The 26,945-nt window shown below is 49.8% G+C and overlaps 1 protein-coding gene across 2 annotated transcripts; it reads right to left on the reverse strand.

Annotated features, from left to right (window-relative positions):
* Positions 1–2,287: 2,287 nt before the first annotated feature.
* Positions 2,288–26,925, reverse strand: NLRP7 (NLR family pyrin domain containing 7). Of its 2 annotated transcripts, XM_004061450.5 has the most exons (12): positions 26,713–26,925; positions 26,539–26,575; positions 20,314–20,629; positions 19,816–19,890; positions 17,774–19,352; positions 16,930–17,127; positions 15,149–15,319; positions 13,367–13,537; positions 12,443–12,613; positions 9,370–9,537; positions 6,470–6,640; positions 2,288–2,647 (listed from the first exon to the last, which is right to left on the reverse strand). In XM_004061450.5, exons 1-12 carry the CDS (start codon positions 26,718–26,720, stop codon positions 2,515–2,517), a joined length of 3,198 nt encoding a protein of 1,065 aa, XP_004061498.4. In that variant the 5' UTR covers positions 26,721–26,925; the 3' UTR covers positions 2,288–2,514. The 2 variants fall into 2 exon arrangements, with proteins under 2 accessions (XP_004061498.4, XP_055226449.1); XM_055370474.2 differs by lacking the exon at positions 6,470–6,640.
* Positions 26,926–26,945: the final 20 nt, after the last annotated feature.

A 26,945-nucleotide genomic window follows, 5' to 3' on the forward strand; every position in this document is an offset into this window, starting at 1 on the left:
AAATGTTGACTCAGCCCTACCTCTCATCACCTGACCACTTCCTTTATTCACGCTGTCTCCACCACCCTTCCCATCGGTGGGAGCTGTATCCCGCTAAACACTGTTACCACCCACAGCCTGCATTACTACCAGCTGACTGTAACCCTAAACACCACAGTGATCTCGAGCATTTGAGAAGACTTATCTTGACAAGGGCTCACGAAAGACAGCAATGCTCAACAGCAAGATAAATGAGGGCCTTCATGGGATCATTCAGTGCTGAAGCCACTCAACCTCCAGGTTTGGGTTAGTAAAAAGAACTTTGTCAGGCCAGGCACAGTGGCTCACGCCTGTCATCCCAGCACTTTGGGAGGCCAAGGCGGGCAGATCACCTGAGGTCAGGAGTTCAAGACCAGCCTGGCTAACATGGTGAAACCTCGTCTTTACTAAAAATACAAAAATTAGCCAGGCATGGTGACGCACACCTCTAGTCTCAGCTACTCCGGAGGCTGGGACAGAAGACTCACTTGAACCCAGGAGGCAGAGGTTGTAGTGAGCCGAGATCGCACCACTGCACTCCAGCCTGGGCGACAGAGGCGAGACTCCATCTCAAAAAAAAAAAAAAAAAAGAAAACTTTGTCATACAAGCTTTCAACCTAAAGCATTAGCCATATGCCCGTGTTTTTGTGCCTGGGACCATGACAACTTTCCCCATATCAATGCTCTTTTTTTTTTTTTTCGAGACAGAGTTTTGCTCTTATTGCCCAGGCTGGAGTGCAGTGGCACAATCTCGGCTCACCGCAACCTCCGCCTCCTGGGTTCAAGCGATTCTCCTGCCTCAGCCTCCCGAGTAGCTGGGATTACAGGCATATACCACCACACCCAGCTAATTTTGTATTTTCAGTAGAGACGGGGTTTCTCCATGTTGAGGCTGGTCTCGAACTCCTGACCTCAGGTGATCCGCCCGCCTCGGCCTCCCAAAGTGCTGGGATTACAGGTGCGAGCCACAGCGCCCGGCTGCTCTTATTAAAATAGTCTCATCACCTACCGCAAGTGTGGAGAGCCAAGTGAGGAGAGGGGTCAGTCCCTTTTCGCAGCGCCTGGAAGCCAGTGCTAACATCATGGTGACAACTTTTCATTCTTAAGGAAAATTGCGGAGTGACTTCTAAGCTTTTTCTATGAATGACCAAATACAGGGTGTGGAAAAGCTGTGTTTGCCATGGCAATGGGAAGCAGAGAGAACCGGGTAGGCGAGAGACAGAGACATACACAGAGACTCCCAGAGACAGCCACACAGACTCACACAGAAACAGAGACAGACAGGCTGGGCGTGGTGGCTCACGCCTGTAACCCCACCACTCTGGGAGGCTGAGGCGGGTGGATCACCTGAGGTCAGGAGTCCGAGAACAGCCTGGCCAACATTGTGAAACCCCATCTCTAGTAAGAATACAAAAAATTAGCCAGGCATGGTGGCACAGGGCTGTAATTCCGGCTACTCGGAAGGCTGAGGCAAGAGAATCACTTGAACCTGGGAGGCGCAGGTTGCAGTGAGCTGAGATCACGCCATTGCACTCCAGCATGGGCGACAAGAGTGAAACTCCGTCTCAAAAAAAAAAAAAAAAAGAAAAAGAAAGAACAGAGAGACACATACAAAGACAGAGATAGAAACGCCCAGCGACAGAGAGACACACAGAGAAAAACAGACACAGAGACACACACATAGAAACAGACACAGAGACAGAGAAAGAGAGACAAAAAGACAGACACAGAGAAACAAAGAGAGACACATGCACACACACAGAGAGCAGGAGGCGGCCCGTGGGAGCCAAGCAGAACCAGCGTGAGGCAGGGCCATCTTCTGAATTAAAAGCAACAGTGACTGTAAGCTTGTGCTTTGTGAGTAACAGGATAGATCAGAACAGGGCTGGCTGCCCATGGCCCACGAGCTGTTTCTGGGAAGCCTCTGCAGGTGCCAGCCAGGCCCTGCGCTGCTTCCATGTCCAAAGGCACAGCTGAGAGCTGATGAGAGACCGCGGGGCCCACAGTGCCAAGCATATGAACTATCTGGCCGGTTTGTCAATGCGTGGGTTGATCACATAAGTTATGATCACATAAGTCACAAAGACACACTGATCACATAGATGCACCTGGCAGCTAGTAGACCACGTGGTGCCTGAGTTAGGGAAGAAAAGAAGAATCAACCGAATCATCCCTGAACTTCTTAGCAATTCTTCCTCCTAGACAAAGCACAGAGTACCATGTTTATTGCAGGTTTGCTCCTGAGCATGTCAATAAACGCAGCTGCAACGAGAGTGCTCTAACTTTATTATCCGTGTGAGAAAGTACATAGCGTGATGGGAAGGGGGTGCGTGACTCGTGCAGAATCTCCCAAAAACAGTGAGAAAACGAGTGTCAAATCCTACCTCTCAACATAGACTCCAGTGTTAACATGTGACCCTCTGACCTGCATTCATAAGACATCTTAGAGACCCGAATCCCGCTTCCTGCGTAATTCGTAGAGCGATCCCAGGCTGCTCAGCAAAAAAAGTCACAGCACGGAGGTGCCGTTGCCCCGGAAGCATTGCAATCAATAGTCAGCTTGGGATTCTTTTCTTTCACTTCCTCCAACAGCTTCTTGATTTCCAAATTAGTTTCATAGGTCTTCAACCTGGAGAGATCAGAGAACACAAATGTTCCCAGAGCGCCTATAGTTTCATTGTCCCAAGAAATTCATTCTCAACTACCCAGGGTGCCTGAATATCTGTTTTCAAACACTCAAAGCAGGAAACGTTTTTGGGATTTTCTGGGGGGACAGGGTCTTGCTCTGTTGCCCAGGCTGGGGTACAGTGGTACCATCTTGGCTCTCTGCAACCTCCAGCTCCCAAGTTCAAGCAATTCTCATGCCTCAGGCTCCTGAGTAACTGTGATTACAGGTGTGCACCACCACGCTTGGCTAAGTTTTGTATTTACAGTAGAGATGGGGTTTCGACATGTTAGCCAGGCTGGTCTCGAACTTCTGGCCTCAAGTGATCCATCCACCTCGGCCTCCCAAGGCCATGGGATTACAGATGTGAGCCACAGCACCCAGCCAGAAAGGTTTTCTAAAAAGAAATTTAGACCCACACAATGGGGATCCTTATAAGTCTAAGAAAAAAAAGATTATGGCCAGGCACGGTGTCTTGCACCTGTAGTCCCAGCACTTTGGGAGGCCAAGGCAGGCAGATTGCTTGAGCTCCGCAGTTCAAGGCCAGCCTGGGCAACACGGTGAAACCCTGTCTCTACCAAAAATAGAAAAAGTTAGCCAGGAATGGTGTTGCACGCCTATAGTCCCAGCTACTCGGGAGGCGGAGGCAGGAGGATCACTTGAGCCCAGGAGGCGGAGGTTGCAACGAGCTAGAGATTGCCCTACTGCACTCCAGCCTGGTAACAGAGTAAAACATGCCTTTAAAAAATAAATTTTAAAAATAGATAATCAGGCCGGTGCACGGTGGCTCACGCCTATAATTCCAGCACTTTGGGAGGCCGAGGCGGGCAGATCACCTGAGGTCAGGAATTCGAGACCAGCCTGGCCAACATAGTGAAACCCCGTCTCTACTAAAAATACAAAAATTAGCTGGGCACGGTGGCAGACAACTGTAATACCAGCTACTCAGGAGGCTGAGACAGGAGAATCGCTTTGAACCTGGGAGGCAGACGTTGCAGTGAGCCAATACCACGTCACTGTACTGCAGCCTGGGTGACAGAGCGAGACTCTGCCTCCAAATAAATAAATAAAAAATAGTGGCAAATCAAACCTTCAGTAGAACTAAGAGAATGCCAGAGTGAACCCCAGGGTTAATGATAGCAAACTTGGCTGTAACGTGGCTGCAGCATGCAAGCCTGTGTAAGTGAACGTGAGGGGTGGTGATTGTGGAGACACTGGCTTGCTATGTTGCCCAGGCTGGTCTCAAACTCCTGGCCTCAAACAATCCTCCCACCTTGGCCTCCCAAAGGAGGAACTGAGGAATGAGAAAAGAAATACGCCCAAAACATATGACACAAGAGACCACAGGGGGCTAGAGATTTGTCACCAATAGTCCTTGGTGGCATTACAGACCTCGGTCCCACCAACAAGAGAAGCATGACACTATTTAGCTCAAGTTTCATGATATACCCCTAAAACCTTAACCCATTTATGCCAGAGGTTACAATTATTTGAACTGCAGACGTGTGAAAAATCGTACCTTGAGCAGGATATAAATAACTCCCACATGCTTAGCGTTCCAATAATGGAACACTGGGCATCATGAAGCAGTTCACATGCGTATCATCTCTACAACTAAAATAACTCTTGAATAAGACAAGTGGGCTGTGCACAGTGGCTCACGCCTGCAATCCCGGTACTTTGTGAGGCCAAGACAGGAGGACGGTTTGAAGCCAGGAGTTTGAGAACGTCGGCAACACGGCCACACAGTTCAGCAGAGCAAAATGTTGTCTCAGAAAAGAAAAGAGAAAGGCAAGAAGAAACTAAAGGTAGATTACATTAAAATAAGTCATTGAGGCCAGGCGCAGTGGCTCACGCCTGTAATCCCAGCACTTTGGGAGGCCGAGGCGGGCGGATCACGAGGTCAGGAGATCGAGACCATCCTGGCTAACACGGTGAAACCCCGTCTCTACTAAAAATACAAAAAACTAGCCAGGCGTGGTGGCGGGCGCCTGTAGTCCCAGCTACTCGGGAGGCTGAGGCGGGAGAATGGCGTGAACCCGGGAGGCGGAGCTTGCAGTGAGCCGAGATCGCGCCACTGCACTCCAGCCTGGGCGACAGAGACTGGGGTATCTGTCTCAAAAAAAAGACAGATTCAAAAAAAAGACAGACTCAAAAAAAAGACAGACTCAAAAAAAGACTGTCTCAAAAAAAAGACTCCGTCTCAAAAAAATAAATAAATAAATAAAAATAAAAATAAATAAAATAAGTCATTGAAAAGATATACAGGATTCACAACTAAGGGAGCATCTGTAGGACGATCTTCTGAAAAGCTAAGACCCAGGACAGCTCTGGGAACTACCTATTTTTGGATATAATGATTAGGGGTGTGTGTGTGTGTGTGTGTGTGTGTGTGTGTGTGTGTGTGCTCATGCACACATACACACAAGCTTCCAGTCTGTACTGCAGGATGATTTAAACTCTCAGTATGCCTAGGACTAAGTGTTTTGGGGGAATGTTGGACAATATTCAATTCACAGAGCATTTTAGAGAAGTATCTAATTTTTAAATTATCTCCTAAGCTAGGAGTGTGCTATAGAAAGATGCCTTAAGTTGATCCCTACAAAGAGTACACCCACTCCCAAAAAAACTCTTCTCTGCATGGGAAATTCACCATGTGAAACAGCCATCCCAGGGCCGGGCACAGTGGCTCACGCCTGTAATCCCAGCACTTTGAGAAGCTGAGGCAGGTGGATCACCTGAGGTTGGGAGTTTGAGACCAACCTGACCAACATGGTGAAACCCCATCTCTACTAAAAACTACAAAAATTGGCCAGGTGCAGTGGCTCATGCCTGTAATCCCAGCACTTTGGGAGGCCAAGGCAAGAAGATCACCTGAGGTCAGGAGCTCGAGACCAGCCTGGCCAACATGGCAAAACCCCATCTCTACTAAAAATACAAAAATTAGCTGGGTGTGGTGGCGAGCGACTGTAATCCTAGCTACTCGGGAGGCTGAGGCAGGAGAATCACTTGAACCCAGGAGGCGGAGGTTGCACTGAGCCGCGATAGCACCACTGCACTCCAGCCTGGGCGACAGAGACTCTGTCTTTAAAAAAAAAAAAAAAAAAAAAATTAGCCAGCTGTGGTGGTGTGTACCTGTAATCCCAGCTACTCAGGAGGTTGAGGCAGGAAAATCGCTTCAACCTGTGAGAAGGAGGCGGCAGTGAGTCAAGATCGTGCCACTGCACTCCAGCCTGGGCAACAGAGTGAGACTCCATCCCAAAAAGCAAAAACCAAAAAGGCCAGGTGCAATGGCTCACCTCTGTAATCCCACCACTTTGGGAGGCCGAGGCAGGTGGCTCACCTGAGGTCAGGAGTTCAAGACTAGCCTGGCCAACATGGTAAAACCCCTCTCTACTAAAAAATTAGCCAGGCGTGGTGGCAGGCATCTGTAATTCCAGCTACTTGGGAGGCCAAGGTGGGAGAATCACTTGAACCCAGGAGGTGGAGGTTGCAGTGAGCCAAGATCGCACCACTGCACTCCAGCCTGGGCTACAAGAACAAAACTCCATCTCAAAAAAAAGAAAAAGAAAAAAAGAAAAAAATTAGCTGGACATGTTGGCATGCCTCTAGGCCCAGCTACTCAGGAGGCTGAGGCAGGAGAATTGCTTGAACCTGGGAGGCGGAGGTTGCGGTGAGCCAAGATGGTGCCACTGCACTCCAGCCTGAATGACAGAGCAAGACTCCATCTCAAAAAAACAAAACAAAACAACAACAACAAAAAAAACAAAACAAAAAAACCCATACCTGAGTGTCTTCAAGGATCCAGTTCTTTGTCTTAGAACCCCAAAGAGTTTAATTATGCCACTCTTCCACAAATGATTCTGGCCCAGGTCCAGATTTTCAAGCTTCTGATTGCTGAGGAGAGCAGATCCAAGATGCTGACAATAGAAAGGCATGAGGGAGCAGCTCCAGAGGCTGTTGAGGAAGAACATGGAAACCCACGCATTCGCTGAGCAGATAGTGGCTCACGCCTGTAATCCCAACACTTTGGGAGGCCAAGGCGGGTGGATCACTTGAGGCCAGGGGTTCGAGACCAGCCTTGCCAACACGGTCAAACCCCACCTCTACTAAAAATACAAAGATTAGGCAGGGCATGGGGACAGGCACCTGTAGCCCCAGCACCTTGGGAGGCTGAGGAGGGTGGATCACCTGAGGTCAGGAGTTCGAGACCAGCCAGGCCAACATGGCGAAACCCCATCTCTACAAAAAATTAGCCATGTATGGTGGTGTGTGCCTTTCATGCCAGCTACTTGGGAGGCTGAGGCACAAGAATCGCTTCAGCCTGGGAGGCGGAGGTTACAGTGAGCCAAGATGGTGCCACTGCACTCCAGCCTGGGCAATAGAATGAGACTCCATCTCACAAATATATAATATAAAATGAAAATACAAAAATTAGCCAGGTATGGTGGAGCCACCTATAATTCCAGCTACTCGAGAGGCAGGAGAATCGCCTGAACCAGGAGGCAGAGGTTGTAGTGAGCCAACATATCACCACTGCATTCCAGCTTGGGTGAAAGAGTGAGACTTGCTCTCAAAACAAAACAAAACAAAACAAAACAAAACAAAAAAACAAGCAGCATATTTGCTGGGGCTCCAGTAGTGAGGAAATGCAGAGGGGAGTGAGCGGAAGAAACCTTCGTCCTCATAGAGTTTTTAGTGACAGCAGACATCTCGATATGTTCTATTGAAGACAACGGATGATGGTATTAAAATAGACAGGGTAGAGGTAAGTCAAACAGAGAGGCATTGGCTAGACTTATGCTGGTCATTTAAGTTCTCTTTTGGAAAGTGATATGAGGAAAGAAACTGAAGGATGGTAGATCATGAACCAGCATGCTAACTGGGGGAAGGAATCTTGTAAATAAGATACTGAACTAGTGAGAAAGTAGAATGATTTATGGCTCATAACTTACAAGAGGATCCCCCATAAGGCCCTGTAGGCCACTGTAAAAGCCTTTGGTTTTTTGTTTTTTTTTTTAAGGCAGAGTTTCACTCTTGTTGCCAAGGCTGGAGTACAATGGCGTGATCTCGGCTCGCTGCAACCTCCGCCTCCTGGGTTCAAGCGATTTTCCTGCCCCAGCCTCCCGAGAATCTAGGATTACAGTCATAGCTGAGATTACAGGAACAAGACACCAGGTAATCCACCCCTTTATTTGCATTGAGCTTTTGAGTCTTTGGAAATAAAGGTGTCACAGTCTGACTTGAGGCTTGAAATGTTCCTTAGGGGGATGGGTTAAGAAACTTCAGGAGGCCAGGAATGGTGGCTCATGCCTGTAATCCCAGCACTTTGGGAGGTTGAGGCAGGTGGACCACTTGAGGTCAGGAGTTTGAGACCAGTCTGGCTAACATGGTGAAACCTGGTCTCTACTAAAAATACAAAAATTAGCTGGGTATGGTGGTGCACGCCTGTAATCCCAACTACTCAGCTGAATCAGGAGAATCGCTTGAACCTTGGAGGCTGAGGTTGCAGTGAGCCAAGATCGCACCACTGCACTCCAGCCTGGGTGACAGAGCGAGACTCTGTCTGAAAAAAGAAAAAAAGTACCCTGTGTTCTAGTGTTTTTTTTCTTTACAGCAAAGCTAAGTAGTAATGATGTGCAGATTCTCTTTGCATTAGGATTGCAGATTCTAGTTGGAAAATAGGTTGCATCCCAGAGATGCAACTGACAAACTTGGGGGAGAGAAGTGATGAAGAGCTCGCCATTCCACTTGTGGAGACTTTGCATTTTCTGGGGGTGGTATCCCACCTATGGTTCCCTGGGTTTATGAGGTGGGGCAGGCTCACTGCTTCCTGATTACCGGATCCCAGCAGAAGCAGCATGCTGCTGAAGTCCAGGTCACTGGGGGCCATTGTCATCTATATTTCACTTCTCCAGGCCCTCTACCTGACTTTGGACGTGCCCACCCACCTATATTCAGTTTCTGGAGGGGTTTGCTCTTAAAACTGGATCCGAAGTGATACAGTCTGAGATATTGAAAACATAGAAATTGGCCGGGCGTGGTGGCTCACGCCTGTAATCCCAGCACTTTGGAAGGCCAAGGCGGGCAGATCATGAGGTCAGGAGATCGAGACCATCCTGGCTAACACTGTGAAACCCCATCTCTACTAAAAATACAAAAAAAATTAGCCGGGCACAGTGGCGGGCGTCTGTAGTCCCAGCTACTCCGGAGGCTGAGGCAGGAGAATAGCGAGAACCCGGGAGGAAGAGGTTGCAGTGAGCCGAGATCGCGCCACTGCACTCCAGCCTGGGCAACTAGAACGAGGCTCCGTCTCAAAAAAAAAAAAATAGAAATTAAGGATTTCCAGATTTCCAAACACTTTAAAAATGAGGCCAGGCATGATGGCTCATGCCTGTAATCCTAGCACATTGGGAGGCCAAGGTGGGAGGATTCCTTGAGCACCAGAATTCAAAACCAGCCCGGAAAAGATGACGAGACCTCATCTCTACAGAAAACAGTTACCTGGCCATGGTAATACATGCCTGTAGAGCCAGCTACTCAGGAGGCTGAGGTGGGAGGACCGATCAAGCCTGGAAGACCGAAGCCGCAGTGAGCCGTAATCACCCCACTGCACTCCAGGCTGGAGGACAGAGCAAGACCCTGTCTCAAAAAAAGAAAGAAAGAAGAAAAAGAAAATCGCCTACCGTAGGTGTTTTAGGTTACAGTTTGGATTCTCTAACGCCTGACAGAGAATCCACAATCCACGAGCTATCTGGTTGATACTCAAGTCCAGGTTTGTGAGGCTGCAGGCTTCTTGGAGCGCCTCTGAGAGATATCTACAGCCAAGCTTGGTTATGCTGCATTGCTGTAACCTACAGGATAATCAAGGGAAGAGAAGCCTGTTATTCCTCTGGCTAATGCCCTGTGAAGCAGTTATTTCCAACACTATATACCTTCCACTTATATACTGGAATGCAGTGCTGCACTCTTGGCTCACTGCAACCTCTGCCTCCCAGGTTCAAGCGATTCTTCTGCCTCAGCCTCCCAAGTAGCTGGGATTATAGGTGCCTGCCACCTATATAACCAGACTTGGTGGTGCACGCCTGTAGTGCCAGCTACTCAGAAGACTGAGGCAGGAGAATCGCTTGAATCCGGGAGGCAGAGGCTGCAGTGAGCTGAGATCGCGCCACTGCACTCCAGCCCGGGCGACAGAGCAAGACTCCATCTCAAGAAAACAACAACAAAAAAGTATTTATATAAAACATAGGTGGCAGGTAGGAATTGACCCATGAACTGGAGCTATATACTTCCAGGTGGGCTTGCACATAAAAGCATGCAAATGGGCTGGGCACAGTGGCTCACACCTATAATCACAGCAGTGGGAGGCCAAGACAGGCAGATCATTTGAGGTCAGGAGTTCAAGACCAGCCTGGCCAACATGGTGAAACCCCATCTCTACTAAAAAATACAAAAATCGGGTCGGGCGCAGTGGCTCAAACCTGTAATCTCAGCACTTTGGGAGACCAAGGTGGGTGAATCACAAGATCAGGAGTTCAAGACCAGCCTGGCCAAAGTGGTGAAACCTCATCTTTACTAAATACAAAAATTAGCTGGGCACGATGGCTCACACCTGTAATCTCAGCACTTTGGGAGGCTGAGGCAGACGGATCACCTGAGGTCGGGAGTTCAAGACCAGCCTAAGCAATATGGAGAAACCCGTCTCTACTAAAAATACAAAATTAGCCGGGTGTGGTGGCACATGCCTGTAATCCCAGCTACTCAGGAGGCTGAGGCAGGAGAATCTCTTGAACTGGGGAGACGGAGGTTGCGGTGAGCAGAGATTGCACCATTGCACTCCAGCCTGGGCAAGAAGAATGAAACTCCATCTCAAAAAAAAAAAAAAATTAGCCAGGTGTGGCGGCCCATGCCTGTAATCCTAGCTACTCAGGAGGCTGAGGTAGGAGAATTACTTGAACCCAGGAAGCGGAGGTTGCAGTGAGCCAAGTTCGCACCACTGCACTCCAGCCTGGTGACAGAGAGAGATTCAGTTTAAAAAAAAAAAAAAATCATCCAAACGGCCTTCTGATTCCATCCATTTCCAGCTCTGCCTGGGACAACAGCTTAGGCTCTGGGTTCAGACCGACCCAGGACAGGATCTGAGCCCTGGGCCACTTATTTTCTGCGTGGTTAGATTATGGAAATTTCACTTTCCCTGTCATTTTATTTCATGTTTAAGTTTTGTCTTTAACTGACACATTCTACGTATATAGGGGTATAGTGTGATGTTTTGGTGCGGGTACACTTCGTATAACGATCAGGTAGGTGACTGTTTGTTTAACAATAGTTATTCTAAGCCAGGCACAGTGGCTCATGCCTGGAACGCCAGCACTTTGGGAGGCCGAGGCAGGCAGATCACCTAAGGCCAGGAGTTCAAGACCAGCCTGGCCAACATGGTGAAACCTCATCTCTACTAAAAGTGCAAAAATTAGCCAGGCATGGTGGAGGGCACCTGTAATCCCAGCTACTTGGGAGGCTGAGGCAGGAGAATCGCTTGAACCTGGGAGGCAGAGGTTGCAGTGAGCCAAGATTACACCACTGCATTCCAGTCTGGGTGACAGAGTGAGACTTCATCCAAAAAAAAAAAAATGAATCTCAGAAATGACCACTAGTTAGAATTTCTGAACAGGAATAGGTCTTCAACCCTATGCAATCTCTTGAATATTGTTCTAACCATAATTTTAATGTGAACAGGTAGCTCACGCTGGGCTTCTTTCCATATAACAAGATTCAGCCAACTACAGTTCATGGGTCAATTCCAACCTGCCACCTATGTCTTTTATAAATAAGGATTTTTGTTGAGTTTTTTTTTGTCTTTTTCTTGAGACGGAGTCTCACTCTGTCGCCCAGGCTGGAGTGCAGTGGCGCCATCTCAGCTCACTGCAGCCTCTGCCTCCAGGATTCAAGCGATTCTCCTACCTCAGCCTTCTCAGTAGCTGGTACTATAGGCACGCGCCACCAAGCCTGGTTAATTTTTGTATTTTTTAGTAGCGATGGGTTTTCACCATGTTGGCCAGGCTGGTCTCGAACCTTAGGTGATCTGCCCACCATTCACCACCTGTTCCCCAATAACCTATGGAAATAAAAGTTTAAAAAAAGGTGCCACTGGCCCTACCACATAACTCAATCTACCTCCAATAGCAGGCAGTACTATGTCATAGGAATTTGAAAGAACACACACAAAGCATCAGATCCGAGAACCAACTACTCATCTCAAATCTTCCTTCATAGCAGGAAGAGGCTCTGCTGACATGCAAATATTAACATGTTTCTACCTGTATCTGCCTGGTTTTTTTTGTTTCTTTGTTTTTTTGAGAAGGAGTCTTGTTCTGTCGCCCAGGCTGGAGTGCAGTGGTGCGATCTCGGCTCACTGCAACCTCCGCCTTCCAGGTTCACGCCATTCTCCTGTCTCATCCTCCCAAGTAGCTGGGACTACAGGCATCCGCCACCACACCTGGCTAATTTTTGATATTTTTAGTATAGACAGGGTTTCACCATGTTAACCAGGATGGTCTCCATCTCCTGACCTCATGATCCACCCGCCTCGGCCTCCCAAAGTGCTGGGATTACAGGCGTGAGCCACCGCGCCTGGCCTCTGCCTGTTCTTTAATTCTTACCAGGTTTTTAAAAGTTACATTTGAAATGAATTAACAAGTACTTTCATCTCTCTCCTGCTTGAATTCACGTGCACACACACACACACACCCAGCAGGGACTTACACCAAGGTCTGCAGTTTACAATCAGGGTAACTCAAGCCCTCACACAGAAACTTCACCCCTGTATCCCCAATGGGGTTCTTGGCCAGGCACAGGTGTGTCAGCTTCTTGCTGACAACCAAGACAGCAGCAAGGTCCTTGCAACTGGCTTCTGTAAGACGACAGTTTTCCAACCTGCAAAAATATGAAACAAATGGTAGAAGGATGAGAACATTTCCACAACTCCAACCTGCTAGGCGATGTCCACATGCTAGGGTACTCAGCTTCAGCCCTTCCTGTTCATCCCCTGCCCTCTGTCCTGTGGGAGTCATCATGGCCATAAAAGAGCAGGAAGGCAAGAAGGCCAAGATGCAGCGGTCCACCTGGAGCCATCACAGGACACAGGTGTTGTTTGTTTTTGAGACGGAGTCTCGCTCTGTCGCCCAGGCTGGAGTGCAGTGGCGCGATCTCGGCTCACTGCCAATCTCCGCCTCCCGGGTTTACACCATTCTCCTGACTCAGCCTCCTGAGTAGCTGGGACTACAGGCGCCCACCACGCCTGGATAATTTTTTGTATTTTTTAGTAGAGACGGGGTTTCACCATGTTAGCCAGGATGGTCTCGATCTCTTGACCTCGTGATCTGCCCGCGCTGGCCTCCCAACGTGCTGGAATTACAGGCATGAGCCACCACGCCCGGCCTGTTTTTGGTATTTTTAATAGAAACAGGGTTTCACCATGTTGGCCAGGTTGGTCTCGAACTCCTGAACTCAGATGATCCGCCCACCTCTCTGCTGAGATTACAGGCAGGAGCCACCGTGCCGGGCCTGAAGCAGGTGTTTATTTCAGCGAGAGGCGCCACGTGGGTGGCGCAGTAAGTCAGGTGTTACCCTTTCTCTTCTATAGCCCCAGAACTAAACCAGAGGGGCCCGTGGGAAGAGGAGACTTACGACAACATCTGCAGGAAGTGTTTTGGGCGTGTCATGGTCTTGTACAGCAACTTGGCACCCTCGTCCAGGAGCACATTGGCTGAGAGACGCAGGTGCTTCAGGGACTGGTTGGCTTTGAGGACATAGAAGAATTCAGTCCACTGCTCCGGGGTGGCACAGTGACCTCCCAACCTGTGAAAAGAGTGGGAAAAGTCATTCTTCTGGGAGGACAGAGTATACCCTATCAGCTTTTTTTTTTTTTTTTTTTTTTGAGACAGAGTTTCACTCTGTTGCCCAGTCTGGAGTGCAAAGGCGTGATCTCACCTCACTGCAGCCTCCGCCTCCCGAGTTCAAGCTATTCTCCTGCCTCAGCCTCCGAAGTAGCTGGGATTACAGGCATACGCCAATTTTTGTATTTTTAGTAGAGACGGGATTTCACCATGTTGGCCAGGCTGGTCTCAAACTCCTGACCTCAGGTGATCCACCCACCTTGGCCTCCCGAAGTGCTGGGATTACAGGCGTGAGCCACCGCGCCTGGCCCAGATCAGCTTCTTCTGCTTCACTTCCCAAGACATTATGTCTTTGGTTTATCTCATTCTACTCATGTCTTCAACCCTGGCCTGAATTATTGGAGAGATCTAATGTTGCCTCTGCTTCTTCAAGTATCCCCATGGCCATTAGAGTAACATCCAGCCACATCTCCAAGAGATTGTAATACCATTCTGTGCAATGTTTCACCAAAACGGCCTGTGTGGATGATTTTGTAGGGGAAAAAAAAATTTTTTTTTGAGACAGGATCTCGCTCTGTTGCCCAGGCTGGAGTGCAGTGGCATGATCACAGGTCACCACAACCTGTCTCCTGGGCTCAAATGATCCTCCCACCTCAGCATCCACTGTAGCTGGGACTAGAAGGGGCAAATTGATGCTTAATACTCAAAATAAAAATTTTATCCTGGCCAGGTGCAGTGGTTCATGCCTGTAATCCCAGCACTTTGGGAGGCCGAGGCAGGTGGATCACTTGAGGTCAGGAGTTCGAGACCAGCCTGGCCAACGTGGTAAAACCCCGTCTCTATTAAAAATACAAACATTTGCCAGGCGTGGTGGTGCATGCCTGTAACCCCAGCTACTCGGGAAGCTTAGGCAGGAGAACTGCTTGAACCCAGGAGGCAGAGGTTGCAGTGAACGAGATCGCACCACTGCACTCCAGCCTGGGTGACAAGAATAAAACTGTCTCAAAGAAAAAAAAAAAAAAAAAGATTCTCATTGAGTGCAGAGAAGGTTGCATGCTCCTTATGAATACCTAACTCCTGATGATCTGAGATTGATGATCCATTCTCCTCAGGCTCCCAAAGTGCTGGGATCATGCACTCCATAGGATCAGGCACCAACGATTAGCTCCTGTGCCTGATCTGAGATCGAACAGTTTCATCCCAAAACTACCCCCAAACCCCTGTCTGTGGAAAAACTGTCTTGCACAAAAGCGGCCCGCAGTGCAGAAAAGGCTGGGGGCCACTGCTCTCAATCCCAACAATTAGGCAAGGTGCAGTCAGGAACAGCATGTCCCTAAAGCTGGAACCCAGCACAGAATTCGGGGTGTTTCTTTGCATCGATAGCTGGCTATGCAACACAGAAGTCAAGCTGGCGGGGGAAAGAGGAGAGGCTGACTCCCCACACAGGCCTGTTTGAGGAATACATTCCCTGTCTGGGACGGCATCTGGAGTGGTTACCCTTTTTCCTAGATCCCCCGGCAACACGGTGCAGTGGACTCCGGGTGCTGGGGAGAGCCGTGACCGTGAGACCCACCTCAGGTACTGCAGGTTGCATTTATGATTTCTGAGCAGGTCACACAGCATCAGCATCATCGTGCGTTCCCACTCGATGTGCCCTGCCAGGGTCAGGTGCGTGAGGGTCTTCTTCCCAATGAAAGCAAGACAGAAGTCCCGGTACGCGGTGTCAGGGGTGACGTTTTTAATCCTAGGGAAAAGCAGAAGAGATTCCACTTGGAGTGATTAATCCTCACATTGTGTGGAGGCATGTATAAACAAAAAGCTGTTTCACATTTAGAAATTATTAGAAGTCCTTGGCCGGGTGCAGTAGCTCGTGTCTGTAACCCCAGCACTTTGGGAGGCTGAGGCAGGAGGATAACCTGAGGTCAGGAGTCTGAGACCAACCTGGGCAACATGGTGAAACTCCATCTCTACAAAAAATAAATTAGCTGGGGCCAAGGCAGGCAGATCGCCTGAGGTCAGGAGTTCGAGACCAGCCTGGCCAACATGGCGAAGCCCCGTCTCTACTAAAAATACAAAAATTAGCTGCACATGGAGGTGCATGCTTGTAGTCCCAGGTATTCGGGAGGCTGAGGTAGGAGAATCACTTGAATCCAGGAGGCAGAGGTTGCAGTGAGCCGAGACCGCGCCACTGCACTCCAGCCTGGGCAACAGAGCAAGACTCCGTCTCAAAAGAAAAAAAAATTTGCCGGGTGTGGTGGCTCACGCCTGTAATCCCAGCACTTTGGGAGGCCGAGGCCGAGGCGGGTGGATCACGAGGTCAGGAGATCAAGACCATCCTGGCTAACATGGTGAAACCCCGTCTCTATTAAAATTACAAAAAACTAGCCGGGCGCGGTGGCGGGCGCCTGTAGTCCCAGCTACTCGGGAGGCTGAGGCAGGAGAATGGCGTGAACCCGGGAGGCAGGGCTCGCAGTGAGCCGAGATTGCAGCACTGCATTCCAGCCTGGGGAACATAGCGAGACTGTCTCAAAAAAAAAAAAAAAAAAGTCAAGAAGCAGAGGATCAGGAAAAACAACTGAGGGGTACTAGGCTTAATACTTGAGTGACAAAATAATGTGTACAACAAACTCCTACGACGCGCGGTGACCTGTGTAACTAACCTGTACTTGTACCTACTTTTTGGTTTGTTTTGGTAACAAAACAAACCAAAAAAAAGATAGCTGGGGCCAGGCATGGTGGCTCATGCCTGTAATCCCAGCACTTTTGAAGACCGAGGCAGGCGCATCACCTTAGGTCAGGAGTTCGAGACCAGCCTGGCCGAGATGGAGAAAATTCCACCTCTACTAAAAACACAAGATTAAGTCATTGCACTCCAGCGCCTAGGTGACAGAGTGAAACTCTGTCTCAAAAAAAAATAAAAAATACAAAAGGGGCCAGGTGCAGCGGCTCACGCCTATAATCCCAGCACTTTGGAAGGCCGAGGCAGGCAAATCACCTGAGGTCAGGAGCTCGAGATCAGCCTGGGCAACACGGTGAAAACCTCTCTCTGCTAAAAGTACAAAATTAGCTGGGCAAGGTGGCACATGCCTGTAATCCCAGCTACTCGGGAGGCTGAGGCAGGAGAATTGCTTGAACCTGGGAAGTGGAGGATGCAGTGAGCTGAGATCGTGCCATTGCACTCCAGCCTGGGCAACAAGAGTAAATCTCCGTCTCACCAAAAAAAAAAAAAAAAAGACAGCTGGAAAATCCCCAAATACATGGAGATGAAACAGCACATTTCCAAATTTAAAAACAAAAGTACAAGAAGCTTAGTCATGGTTCAGGGTCTTCCTTGCAAGATGAGCTTCTGCTTACTCCACTTTCTGCAGATGACAGGTGCTACGGGTTACGTGGTCACAAAGAATCCGCACAGAAGAGTCGCTCAGGAAGCTTTGTTTCACTTCCAGAAACTTCAGGTTGCTGTTTGAGCTGAAGAGAGAGCAGAAATCCGTCCAGAGGCGAAGAGAGCGAAGATCCTGCCGAGCCCAGTTCGGAATGGTTAGGTAAGTGCACCTGCAGGAGAACACACGTTCATCTCTTAGGACTAGTACCTGCATGGTGAGTTGGGTGTCTGTAAACCACATTTCAATAGCAAAAACCACAATTACTTTTGCACCAACCTAAAACAGTGTCTATAGTAAACAATATTGCATCACATACTTTGCTACCAGTATAGATCTTAAGTTTTACAAAAAAATAAAATAATAGATAAGGCTGAGTGAGGTGGCTCACGCCTGTAATCCCAACACTTTGCTAGGCCAAAGTGGGAAGATCACTTGAGCCCAGGAGTTTAAGACCAGCCTGGGCTAGAAACTGAGACCCCCGTCTCTACAAAAAAATAAAATAATTAACCGGGCAAGGTGGTGCACGCCCGTAGTCCCAGCTACTCGGGACGCTGAGGCAGGAGAATCACTTGAACCCGGGAGGCGGAGCTTGCGGTGAGCCAAGATCGCGCCACTGCACTCCAGCCTGGGGGACAGACCGAGACTCCGTCTCAAAAAAAAAAAAGCCCCAATTCCTAATTGCCAAGTCGTGTCTCCACGTTGAACGTAAAGCTGGAAAGAAGTCCAGCCAGAGGGAAATTCTGACAGTAAGCGACAGGGCAAAGGAGACGCTGGCCTCTTCCTAGTGGAGTGTGGGATGGGAAAACAGTTCTTACCTTTCAAATTCAATGTCCAGTTCAAAATCCATGTAATTCTCCAGGAACACCCCCTTTGCTACCTGTAGTGAGAGTTTCTGCAAGTCTTGACAATGCTTCAGGCTGAAGGAACAATGCATCACTTCAGAAGTATTTGTCAGGTGAATAGAAATTTCCCTCAACGGGGCCACCACCACCTTCGCCAGCTCCTCCTCCTGAGACTCATACAGGCAGCCCAAGACCTCCTTCAGGTCGGTCACGGATAAGGGCTTATTTGCATGAAGATGTGCTTTGCATTGCAGCAATTCCTGTTTGATGTCCGGTGACATCCGGCAGCCAAAAGTGGCCTCCAACTCCTTGGCTCTCTTCTCATTAGCAAGGCCGAATAAGAAGTGTCCTACTTGAATCAGGTCGGGGTTCTTGAGTCTTTCTTCTCCGGAAAACAGCTTCTGTACGTCCCCAATGTCCCAGGCGTGGCCGTCCCTGTCCTCCTCCTCCTCCTTCTCCAGGGCGTAGAACAGGGCAGCGAAAAACTGCTGGAAGCTGAGGTGGATGAAGGAGTAGCAGCCTTTGGAGACTCTGTCCTGGCGGAGGATGTCTCCGTCCAGGAACAGACGGAGGTCGGACTCCTGCACCCCGAGCCTTTCCAGGTCCTCTCGGTGGAACACGGACATCTGCGCCCACAGGCCCTGCGCGGCCAGGAGGCTCAGCGTCCGCAGCGCGCCCCGCAGCTGTGCGCCCTGCGGGAACCGGCTGCAGAGGAAGCGCAGGAACAGCCCCGTGCGGGTGAGGCAGGTGGGGATCGGGTCCTCCCCCTTCTCCATCTGCAGCTTCAGAGTCGTGCACACGATCCAGCACACCGCGGGGGCCGAGCCCAGCTGGAACAGGGCCGCGTTGCTCCTCATCAGCTCGAAGGCACGCATGGCTTGGTCCTCGTCTCCAAAGTGCCTCAGGAAATAGGCCCTCCTGTCCTCCTCCAGGAAGCCCTCCACCCTTACGTAGATCGGCTGCTGCGCCAGGAGCTGGAGGTCCCTCAGGGCCCTGGGCCGCGTGGTGACCAGCAGGGCTGCCTGGGGTAACATCTTCCTCTTCAGCAAACTCCCCAGGAGGACGGGCACCGGCTTCTTCTTCTCCCAGTCCCCGCAGATGTCCTGGATCAGCGCCCCAGGTGGGACTTTCAGCTCATCAAGGCCATCGACCACGAACAGGATTCTCTGTGCTTGGGCTAGGATGCTTGGAATGTCATCCTGCAATTCAGGCCAGTCTTTGGAGATCAGCTCTGCAAAACTGCAGGGGCCCATGCGGCTGAGCTCCTTGCAGCTGAGGTAGAACGCGTATCTGACCGTCGGGCTGAGGTTGCAGTCTGTCCAGTCCAGCATACACTTTTTGGCCAGCGTGGTTTTCCCCACGCCCGCGGGGCCGTGCAGCACCACCGTGTAAGGTGTTAGCTTCCCGGGTGTTCTGGGATTCAAGAATGGAATGAACCGTTGGTTTCTCAGAGTGACGGCGTCATGGAAATTGTCAATGTCTCCTTGCCAAAAGGTGTTCTTCCAGACCAAAGATTGTTTCTCCATTGAATTTCTCCATCCTTCCTTTTCACCTGCAGTGACAGCCCATAGGACAGTTGAGGTTGATGATGATGCTCTTCTGAAAATTACTTAGTCAAGTACCAGAAATGAGGGCCAGGCACGGTGTCTCATGCTTGTAATCCCGGCACTTTGGGAGGCCAAGGTGGGTGGATCACTTGAGGTCAGGAGTTCAAGACCAGCCTGGCCAAGATAGTGAAACCCCATCTCTACTAAAAATACAAAATATTAGCTGGGGGTAGTGGCGGCCGCCTGTAATCCCAGCTACTCAGGAGGCTGAGGCAGAGAATTGCTTGAACCCGGGAGGCGGAGGTTGCAATGAGCAGAGACGGAGCCACTGCACTCCAGCCTGGGCTACAGAGCAAGATTCCATCTCAAAAAAAAAAAATACTAGAAATGAATAAAACCAGGAAGAAGTGATGCACCTTGCATGCTCTCAAACACCAAACTCATGACCATAGGACCGTATTTACCCACCTGGCTTTGCTAACTCCGAGTCTTCTTCTGCATCTCCCAGCTCAGGATTATCTATTTCTTGCACCTGTCCGTCCTCTGTAAAATACTTAGATGTAAGCCTGACACAGTAATTTACACTTCGTAAATCAGACATTATTGTACATAAAGTGTCAGCCAGGCATGGTGGCTCATGCCTGTAATCACGGCACTTTGGAAGGCTGAGGTGGGCAGATCACAAGGTCAGGAGATCAAGACCAGCCTGGCCAACATGGCAAAACCCCATCTCTACTAAAAATACAAAAAAAAAAAATTAGCCAGGTGTGGTGGAACACGCCTGTAATCCCAGCTACTCCAGAGGCTGAGATAGGAGAATCACTTGAACCCAGAGGCGGAGGTTGCAGTGAACCCAGATCTCACCACTGCACTCCAGCCTTACACTCTAGCCTGGGCGACAGAGAGAGACTCCATCTCAAAAAAAAAAAAAAAAAAAATGACCAGGACACCCCAGGTTGTACTTACCCATCATCTCAGCCTTTGCCATCTTACACAATTCCGTGAGATTCATCTCTTCCAAGATGTTCACAGTCGCATTCCTTATCCAATTTTCTGAGGAGGTGTTGACCAGAATTTCTGCCAGTTTCTTGCCATCAGCCTCTTCCACCTCAGACCATGGGGTCTTCTGTAGCACGTCTTCGAGGGGAAGAGCCCATAAAAGGGATTTGAAACTCTTTAATTCATCCTCGTTCAGCTGCTCCAGAAGGGTCTGCAGAGTCCACTGTAGCTGGGGCGATGTCATAGTGCTCCGAGTATGAGACCTTAGGTTAAGGCTGAAGAACTGGGGGGAAAAAAGAAAAAACAGTTCACGAGTTACCATCATTAAATGAAACCACAGTTTCCTGTGTGCCAAGAACAAGACTGTTCCTGCAGTACAGTGAGTGGTAAAATATTCCATAGACTGAATTAAGAGACTGAAAATCTGGCCCAGCACGGTGGCTCACGCCTGCAATCTCAGCACTTTGGGAGGCCGCGGTGGGCAGATCGCCTGAGGCCAGGAGTTCGAGACCAGCCTGGCTAACTTGGTAAAAAGAACGAACAAAAAGCCGGGCATGGTGGCTCACACCTGTAATCCCAGCACTTTGGGAGGCCGAGGCGGGTGGATCACGATATCAGGAGATCAAGACCATCCTGGCTAACACAGTGAAACCCCTGTCTCTACTAAAAAAATACAAAAAATTAGCCGGGCGTGGTGGCGGGCACCTGTAGTCCCAGCTACTCGGGAGGCTGAGGCAGGAGAATGGTGTGAACCTGGGAAGTGGAGCTTGCAGTGAGCAGAGATCTCACCATTGCACTCCAGCCTGGGCGACAGAGCGAGACTCCGTCTCAAAAAAAAAAGAATACAAAGAATGAAGGGTCAGTGGTATGCTAGGGCCAGCCCGTGCTGCCTAATGGGGGCTTCCTACATGTACCTATACCAACGTCCATGGGCTGTGATTTCACACTGATAGTACAAAATCACAAGGGGAGTGTTTATGCCACAGAAATCAGCAAACACGGCAGGGCGCGGTGGCTCACGCCTGTAATCCCAGCACTTTGGGAGGCCAAGGCGGGTGGATAACCTGAGGTCGGGAGCTCAAGACCAGCCTGACCAACACGGCGAAACCCCGTCTCTACTAAAAATACAGAAATTAGCCGGGTGTGGTGGCCGGTGCCTGTAATCCCGGCTACTCAGGAGGCCGAGACAGGAGAATCACTCTTGAACCTGGGAGGTGGAGGTTGCATGATCTGAGATCACGCCATTGCACTCGAGCCTCGGCAACAAGAACAAGACTCTGTCTCAAACAAACAAAAAAACAAATCAGCAAACACTACAAACCAAGACTTCCTCGCCACCAACCCTCAGAGCCACTTGTTTAACATTTCAGCCCACCACTGAATGACACATTGAAAACAAATAGCAAGAGGACAGATATAAATATAACTGTACTGGCCGGGTATGGTGGCTCAGGCCTGGAATCCCAGCACTTTGGGAGGCTGAGGCAGGTGGATCGCCTGATGTCAGGAGTTTGAGGCCCGCCTGGCCCACGTGGTGAAACCCCATCTCTACTAAAAATACAAAAGCTAGCCAGGCGTAGTGGCAGGAACCTGTAATCCCAGGTACGTGGGAGGCTGAGGCAGGATAAGCGCTTGAACCCAGGAGGCGGAGGTTGCAGTGAGCTGAGATAGCGCCATTGTACTCCAGCCTGGGCAACAAGAGCGAAACTCCATCTCAAAAAAAAAAAGAAAAAACACTTAGCCAGGCCTGGTGGAACATACCCGTAGTCCCAGATACTTGGGAGGCTGACACAGGAGGATTGTTTGAGCCTACGATTTGGAGGTTGCAGTGAGCCAGTCACTGCACTCCAGCCTGGGTGACAGAGTGAGGCCCTGTCTCAAAAGTAAGTAACTAATGGCTGGGCGCGGTGGCTCACGCCTGTAATCCCAGCACTTTGGGAGGCCGAGGCAGGCGGACCACGAGGTCAGGAGATCGAGACCATCCTGGCTAACACGGTGAAACCCCGTCTCTACTAAAAATACAAAAAATTAGCCGGGCGTGGTGGCGGGCACCTGTAGTCCCAGCTACTCGGGAGGCTGAGGCAGGAGAATGGCGGGAACCCGGGAGACGGAGCTTGCAGTGAGCCGAGATCGCGCCACCGCACTCCAGCCTGGGCGACAGAGCGAGACTCCATCTCGAAAAAAAAAAAAAAAAAAAAGAGGCAGCCTGGAAAATAAATAACAGAAAAAGTGACTTGCCAAGCCCGGGTGGTGATAGAGGTGGACAGCTTTACCCTTGGAGGGAACAGCAAATCTTTTTCCCCAGCTGTGAGGTGTGGGGAAAAGGAGGAGAGATCAGACTGTTACTGTGTCTATGTAGAAAGAAGTAGACATAAGAGACTCCATTTTGTTCTGTACTAAGAAAAATTCTTCTGCCTTGAGATGCTGTTAACCTGTAACCCTAGCCCCAACCCTGTGCTCCCAGAAACATGTGCTGTGTCACATGTGGGTTTAGGGCTATGCAGGATGTGCTTTGTTAAACAGATGCTTGAAGGCAGCATGCTTGTTAAAAGTCATCACCACTCTCTAATCTCAAGCACCCAGGGACACAATACACTGCGGAAGGCTGCAGGGACCTCTGCCTAGAAAAGCCAGGTATTGTCCAAAGTTTCTCCCAATGTGATAGCCTGAGATAAGGCCTCCTGGGAAGGGAAAGACCAGACCGTCCCCCAGCCCGACACCCGTAAAGGGTCTGTGCTGAAGGGGATTAGTATAAGAGGAAGGCCTCTTTGCAGTTAAGAGGAAGGCATCTGTCTCCTGCTCGTCCCTGGGCAATGGAATGTCTCGGTGTAAAACCCGATGGTATGTTCCATCCACCGAGACAGAAGAAAACCGCCTTAGGGCTGGAGTTAAGACATGCTGGCAGCAATACTGCTCTTTAATGCACCAGATATGTTTATGTATGTGCACATCAAGGCACAGCACATTTCCTAACCTTGTTTATGACACAGAGACATTTGTTCACATGTTTTCCTGCTGACCCTCTCCCCACTGTTACCCTATTGTCCTGCCACATCCCCGTCTCCGAGATGGTAGAGATAATGATCAATAAATACTGAAGGAACTCAGAGACCCGGCCGGCGCGGGTCTCCTGAGCCCACTTTTCTTTCTCTGTACTTTGTCTCTGTGTCTCTTTCTTTTCTCAGTCTCTCGTCCCACCCGACAAGAAACACCCACAGGTGTGGAGGGGCAGGCCACCCCTTCAGTGAGGTATAATTACATATATCCTATTTTAGGATTGAGCAGGAAGAGCATGAGAGCCCAGGAGTTCCAGACCAGCCTGGGCGACACAAGGAGACCTTGTCTCTATTTTTTAAGTATTTTTAAAGTAATATATACAACGTTTACTTGTCAAAGTGTACAGCATGGAGCGATGTTATACATACAGTGAAATGATTACCACAATCCAGCTAATTAACATATCCACTGCTTCATATAGTTGCCTTTCATTTTTGCAGTGACAACGCTTGATGTACTTAGAAAAATTCAGGGTTTTTCGGCCAGGCACGGCGGCTCACGCCTGTAATCCCAGCACTTTGGGAGGCCGAGGTGGGCAGATCACAAGGTGAGGAGCTCAAGACCATCCTGGCTAACACGGTGAAACCCCGTCTCTACTAAAAATACAAAACAAAAATTAGCCGGGCATGGTGGCGGGCACCTGTAGTCCCAGCTACTCGGGAGGCTGAGGCGGCAGAATGGCATGAACCTGGGAGGCGGAGCTTGCAGTGAGCCGAGATCGCGCCACTGCACTCCAGCCTGGGCGAGTGAGACTCCCTCTCAAAAAAAAAAAAAAGAAAAGAAAAGAAAAATTCAAGGTTTTTTTTTTTCTTTTTCAGAAAGTCTTGCTCTGTCGCCCAGGTTGGAGTGCAATGGTGCGAGGCTTACCACAACCTCCTCCTCCCGGGTTCAAGCGATTCTCCTGCCTCAGCCTCCCAAGTAGCTGGAATTACAGGTATGCACCACTACACCTAATTTTTTTTTGTATTTTTAGTACAAATGGGGTTTCACCATGTTGGCCAGGCTGGTCTTGAACTCCTGACCTCAGGTGATCTGCCCGCCTCAGCCTCCCAAAGTGCTGGGATTACAGGTATGAGCCACCAGGCCTGGCCAAGTATTTTTTTTCCCAAGTACATTTTTTTCTTTCTTTTTTTTTTTTTTGAGATGGAGTCTCCCTCTGTTGCCCAGGCTGGAGCGCAGTGGCACAATCTCGACTCACTGCAACCTCCACCTCCCAGGTTCAAGTGATTCTAGTGCCTCAGCCTCTCAAGAAGCTGGGATTACAGGCGCACCGCATCACGCCTGGCTAGTTTTTGTATTTTTAGTAGAGACAGGGTTTCTTGTTTTTTTTGGTTTTGTTTTTTGTTTTTTTGTTTTTTAGACGGAGTCTCGCTCTGTCACCCAGGCTGGAGTGCAGTGGCGCGATCTGGGCTCACTGCAAGCTCCGCCTCCCAGGTTCACGCCATTCTCCCGCCTCAGCCTCCCAAGTAGCTGGGACTACAGGAGCCTGCCACTATGCCCGGCTAATTTTTTTTGTATTTTTAGTAGAGATGGGGTTTCACCGTGTTAGCCCGGATGGTCTCGATCTCCTGACCTCGTGATCCGCCCACCTCGGCCTCCCATAGTGCTGGGATTACAGGCGTGAGCCACCGCGCTCGGCCAAGACAGGGTTTCTCTATGTTGGCCAGGCTGGCCTCGAACTCCTGACCTCAGGTGATCCACCTGCCTCAGCCTCCCAAAGTGCTGGGATCACAGGCGTGAGCAACCGCATCTGGCCATTTACATTTTTTTTTTTTTAATGCAGTATTTCACTCTGGTTGCCCAGGCTGGGGTGCAGTGGCGCAATCTCAGCTCACCGCAACCTCTGCCTCCCAGGTTCAAGTGATTCTCCTGCCTCAGCCTCCCGAGTAGCTGGGATTACAGGCATGTGCCACCACGCCCAGCTAATTTTGTATTTTTAGTTGAGATGGGGTTTCTCCATGTTGGTCAGGCTGGTCTCAAACTCCCGACCTCAGGTGATCTGAAAGTGCCGGGATTACAGGTGTGAGCCACCGCGCCCAGCTAACCTTGTATTTTTAGTTGAGATGGGGTTTCTCCATGTTGGTCAGGCTGGTCTCAAACTCCCGACCTCAGGTGATCTGAAAGTGCCGGGATTACAGGCGTGAGCCACCGCGCCCAGCCTACTTTTTTTTTTTTTAAACAGGGTCTTCATCTCATCCAGGCTGGAGTGCAGTGGCTCAATCACACCTCATTGCAGCCCCCACCTCCTGGCTCAGGTGATCCTCCCACCTCACCCCACAAGTAGCTTGGACACAGCACAAGGTCTGGCCTTCTTTGTTTTTTGAGGCGGAGTTGCACTGTCTCCGAGGCTGGAGTGCAGTGGCGCGATCTCAGCTCATTGCAACCTCCCCCCCCTAGGTTTAAGCTATTCTCCTGCCTCAACCTTCCAAGCAACTGGGATTACAGGCATGCACCACCACACCTGGCTAATTTTTGTGTTTTTAGTAGAGACAGGGTTTCACCATTTTGGGCAGGCCGGTCTCGAACTCCTGGCCTCAAGTGATCCACCCGCCTCGGCCTCCCAAAGTGTTGGGATAACAGGCATGAACCACTGTGCCTGGCCTTGTATTTTTTTGTAGTGACAGAGTTTTACCATGTTGCCCAGGCTAGTCTCAATCTCCTGAACTCCTCTAAACTATATTTGAATAGAAGTCCTTAAGACAACATTAGGCCTGGCGTGGTGGCTCACACCTGGAATCCCAGCACTTTGGGAGGCCGAGGCAGACGGATTACCTAAAGTCAGGAGTTCAAGACCAGCCTGGCCAACATGGTGAAACCCGTCTCTACTAAAAATACAAAAATTAGCTGGGCGTGGTGGCACATGCCTGTAGTCCCAGCTACTCAGGAGGCTGAGGCAGGAGAATGGCCGGTGAACCCAGGAGGCGGAGTTGGCAGTGAACCAAGATCGCGCCACTGCCCTCCAGCCTGGGCGACAGAGGGAGACTCGTCTCAAAAAAAAAAAAAAAAAAATCAAAGATCCTTCCAGCATCCTCGCACCAACCATTAAGGCTTGGGAAGGGCTATGGTGGAAACTCAACCAATAACTTCTCCCTTAAACGAGAAGACAAAGAAATCGGTGCAAGAACCAGCACTCACCTGCCTCAGGTCAGGTCTTGCTTCCAGCCTGTGTTTCCTGCAAAGGAAACGGATAAAAAGGGGAGGTCTCTGGCCCTTGGTACGCTGGGTGGAGAGACAGCTTTCCCGCCCAGGGTGGAGCCGCCCCACTGAGATTAACATTGGGTGGCTCCCAACCACTGACCTCAGGCTCACCTTGACATCACCTGGGCCCCATCCTCAGGGATTCGGCTGTAATTGGGCTTCAGTGGGCTTTGGAGAATTAGGGCTTGCTGAATCTCCCCAGGTGAGATTAATGTGCAATTCCATTCCTAGACCACCCGGGCCAGGTGTGATAGGCGACAGAACAGGAAATACACATTTTGGGTTTTGCAGGGTACGTGGCTCCCAGCTTTAAAAACTCTTGTAGAGAAAAAAAATTAAACAAA

Source organism: Gorilla gorilla, chromosome 20, assembly GCF_029281585.2.
Source record: "Gorilla gorilla gorilla isolate KB3781 chromosome 20, NHGRI_mGorGor1-v2.1_pri, whole genome shotgun sequence".
Classification (NCBI taxonomy): Eukaryota; Metazoa; Chordata; class Mammalia; order Primates; family Hominidae; genus Gorilla; species Gorilla gorilla.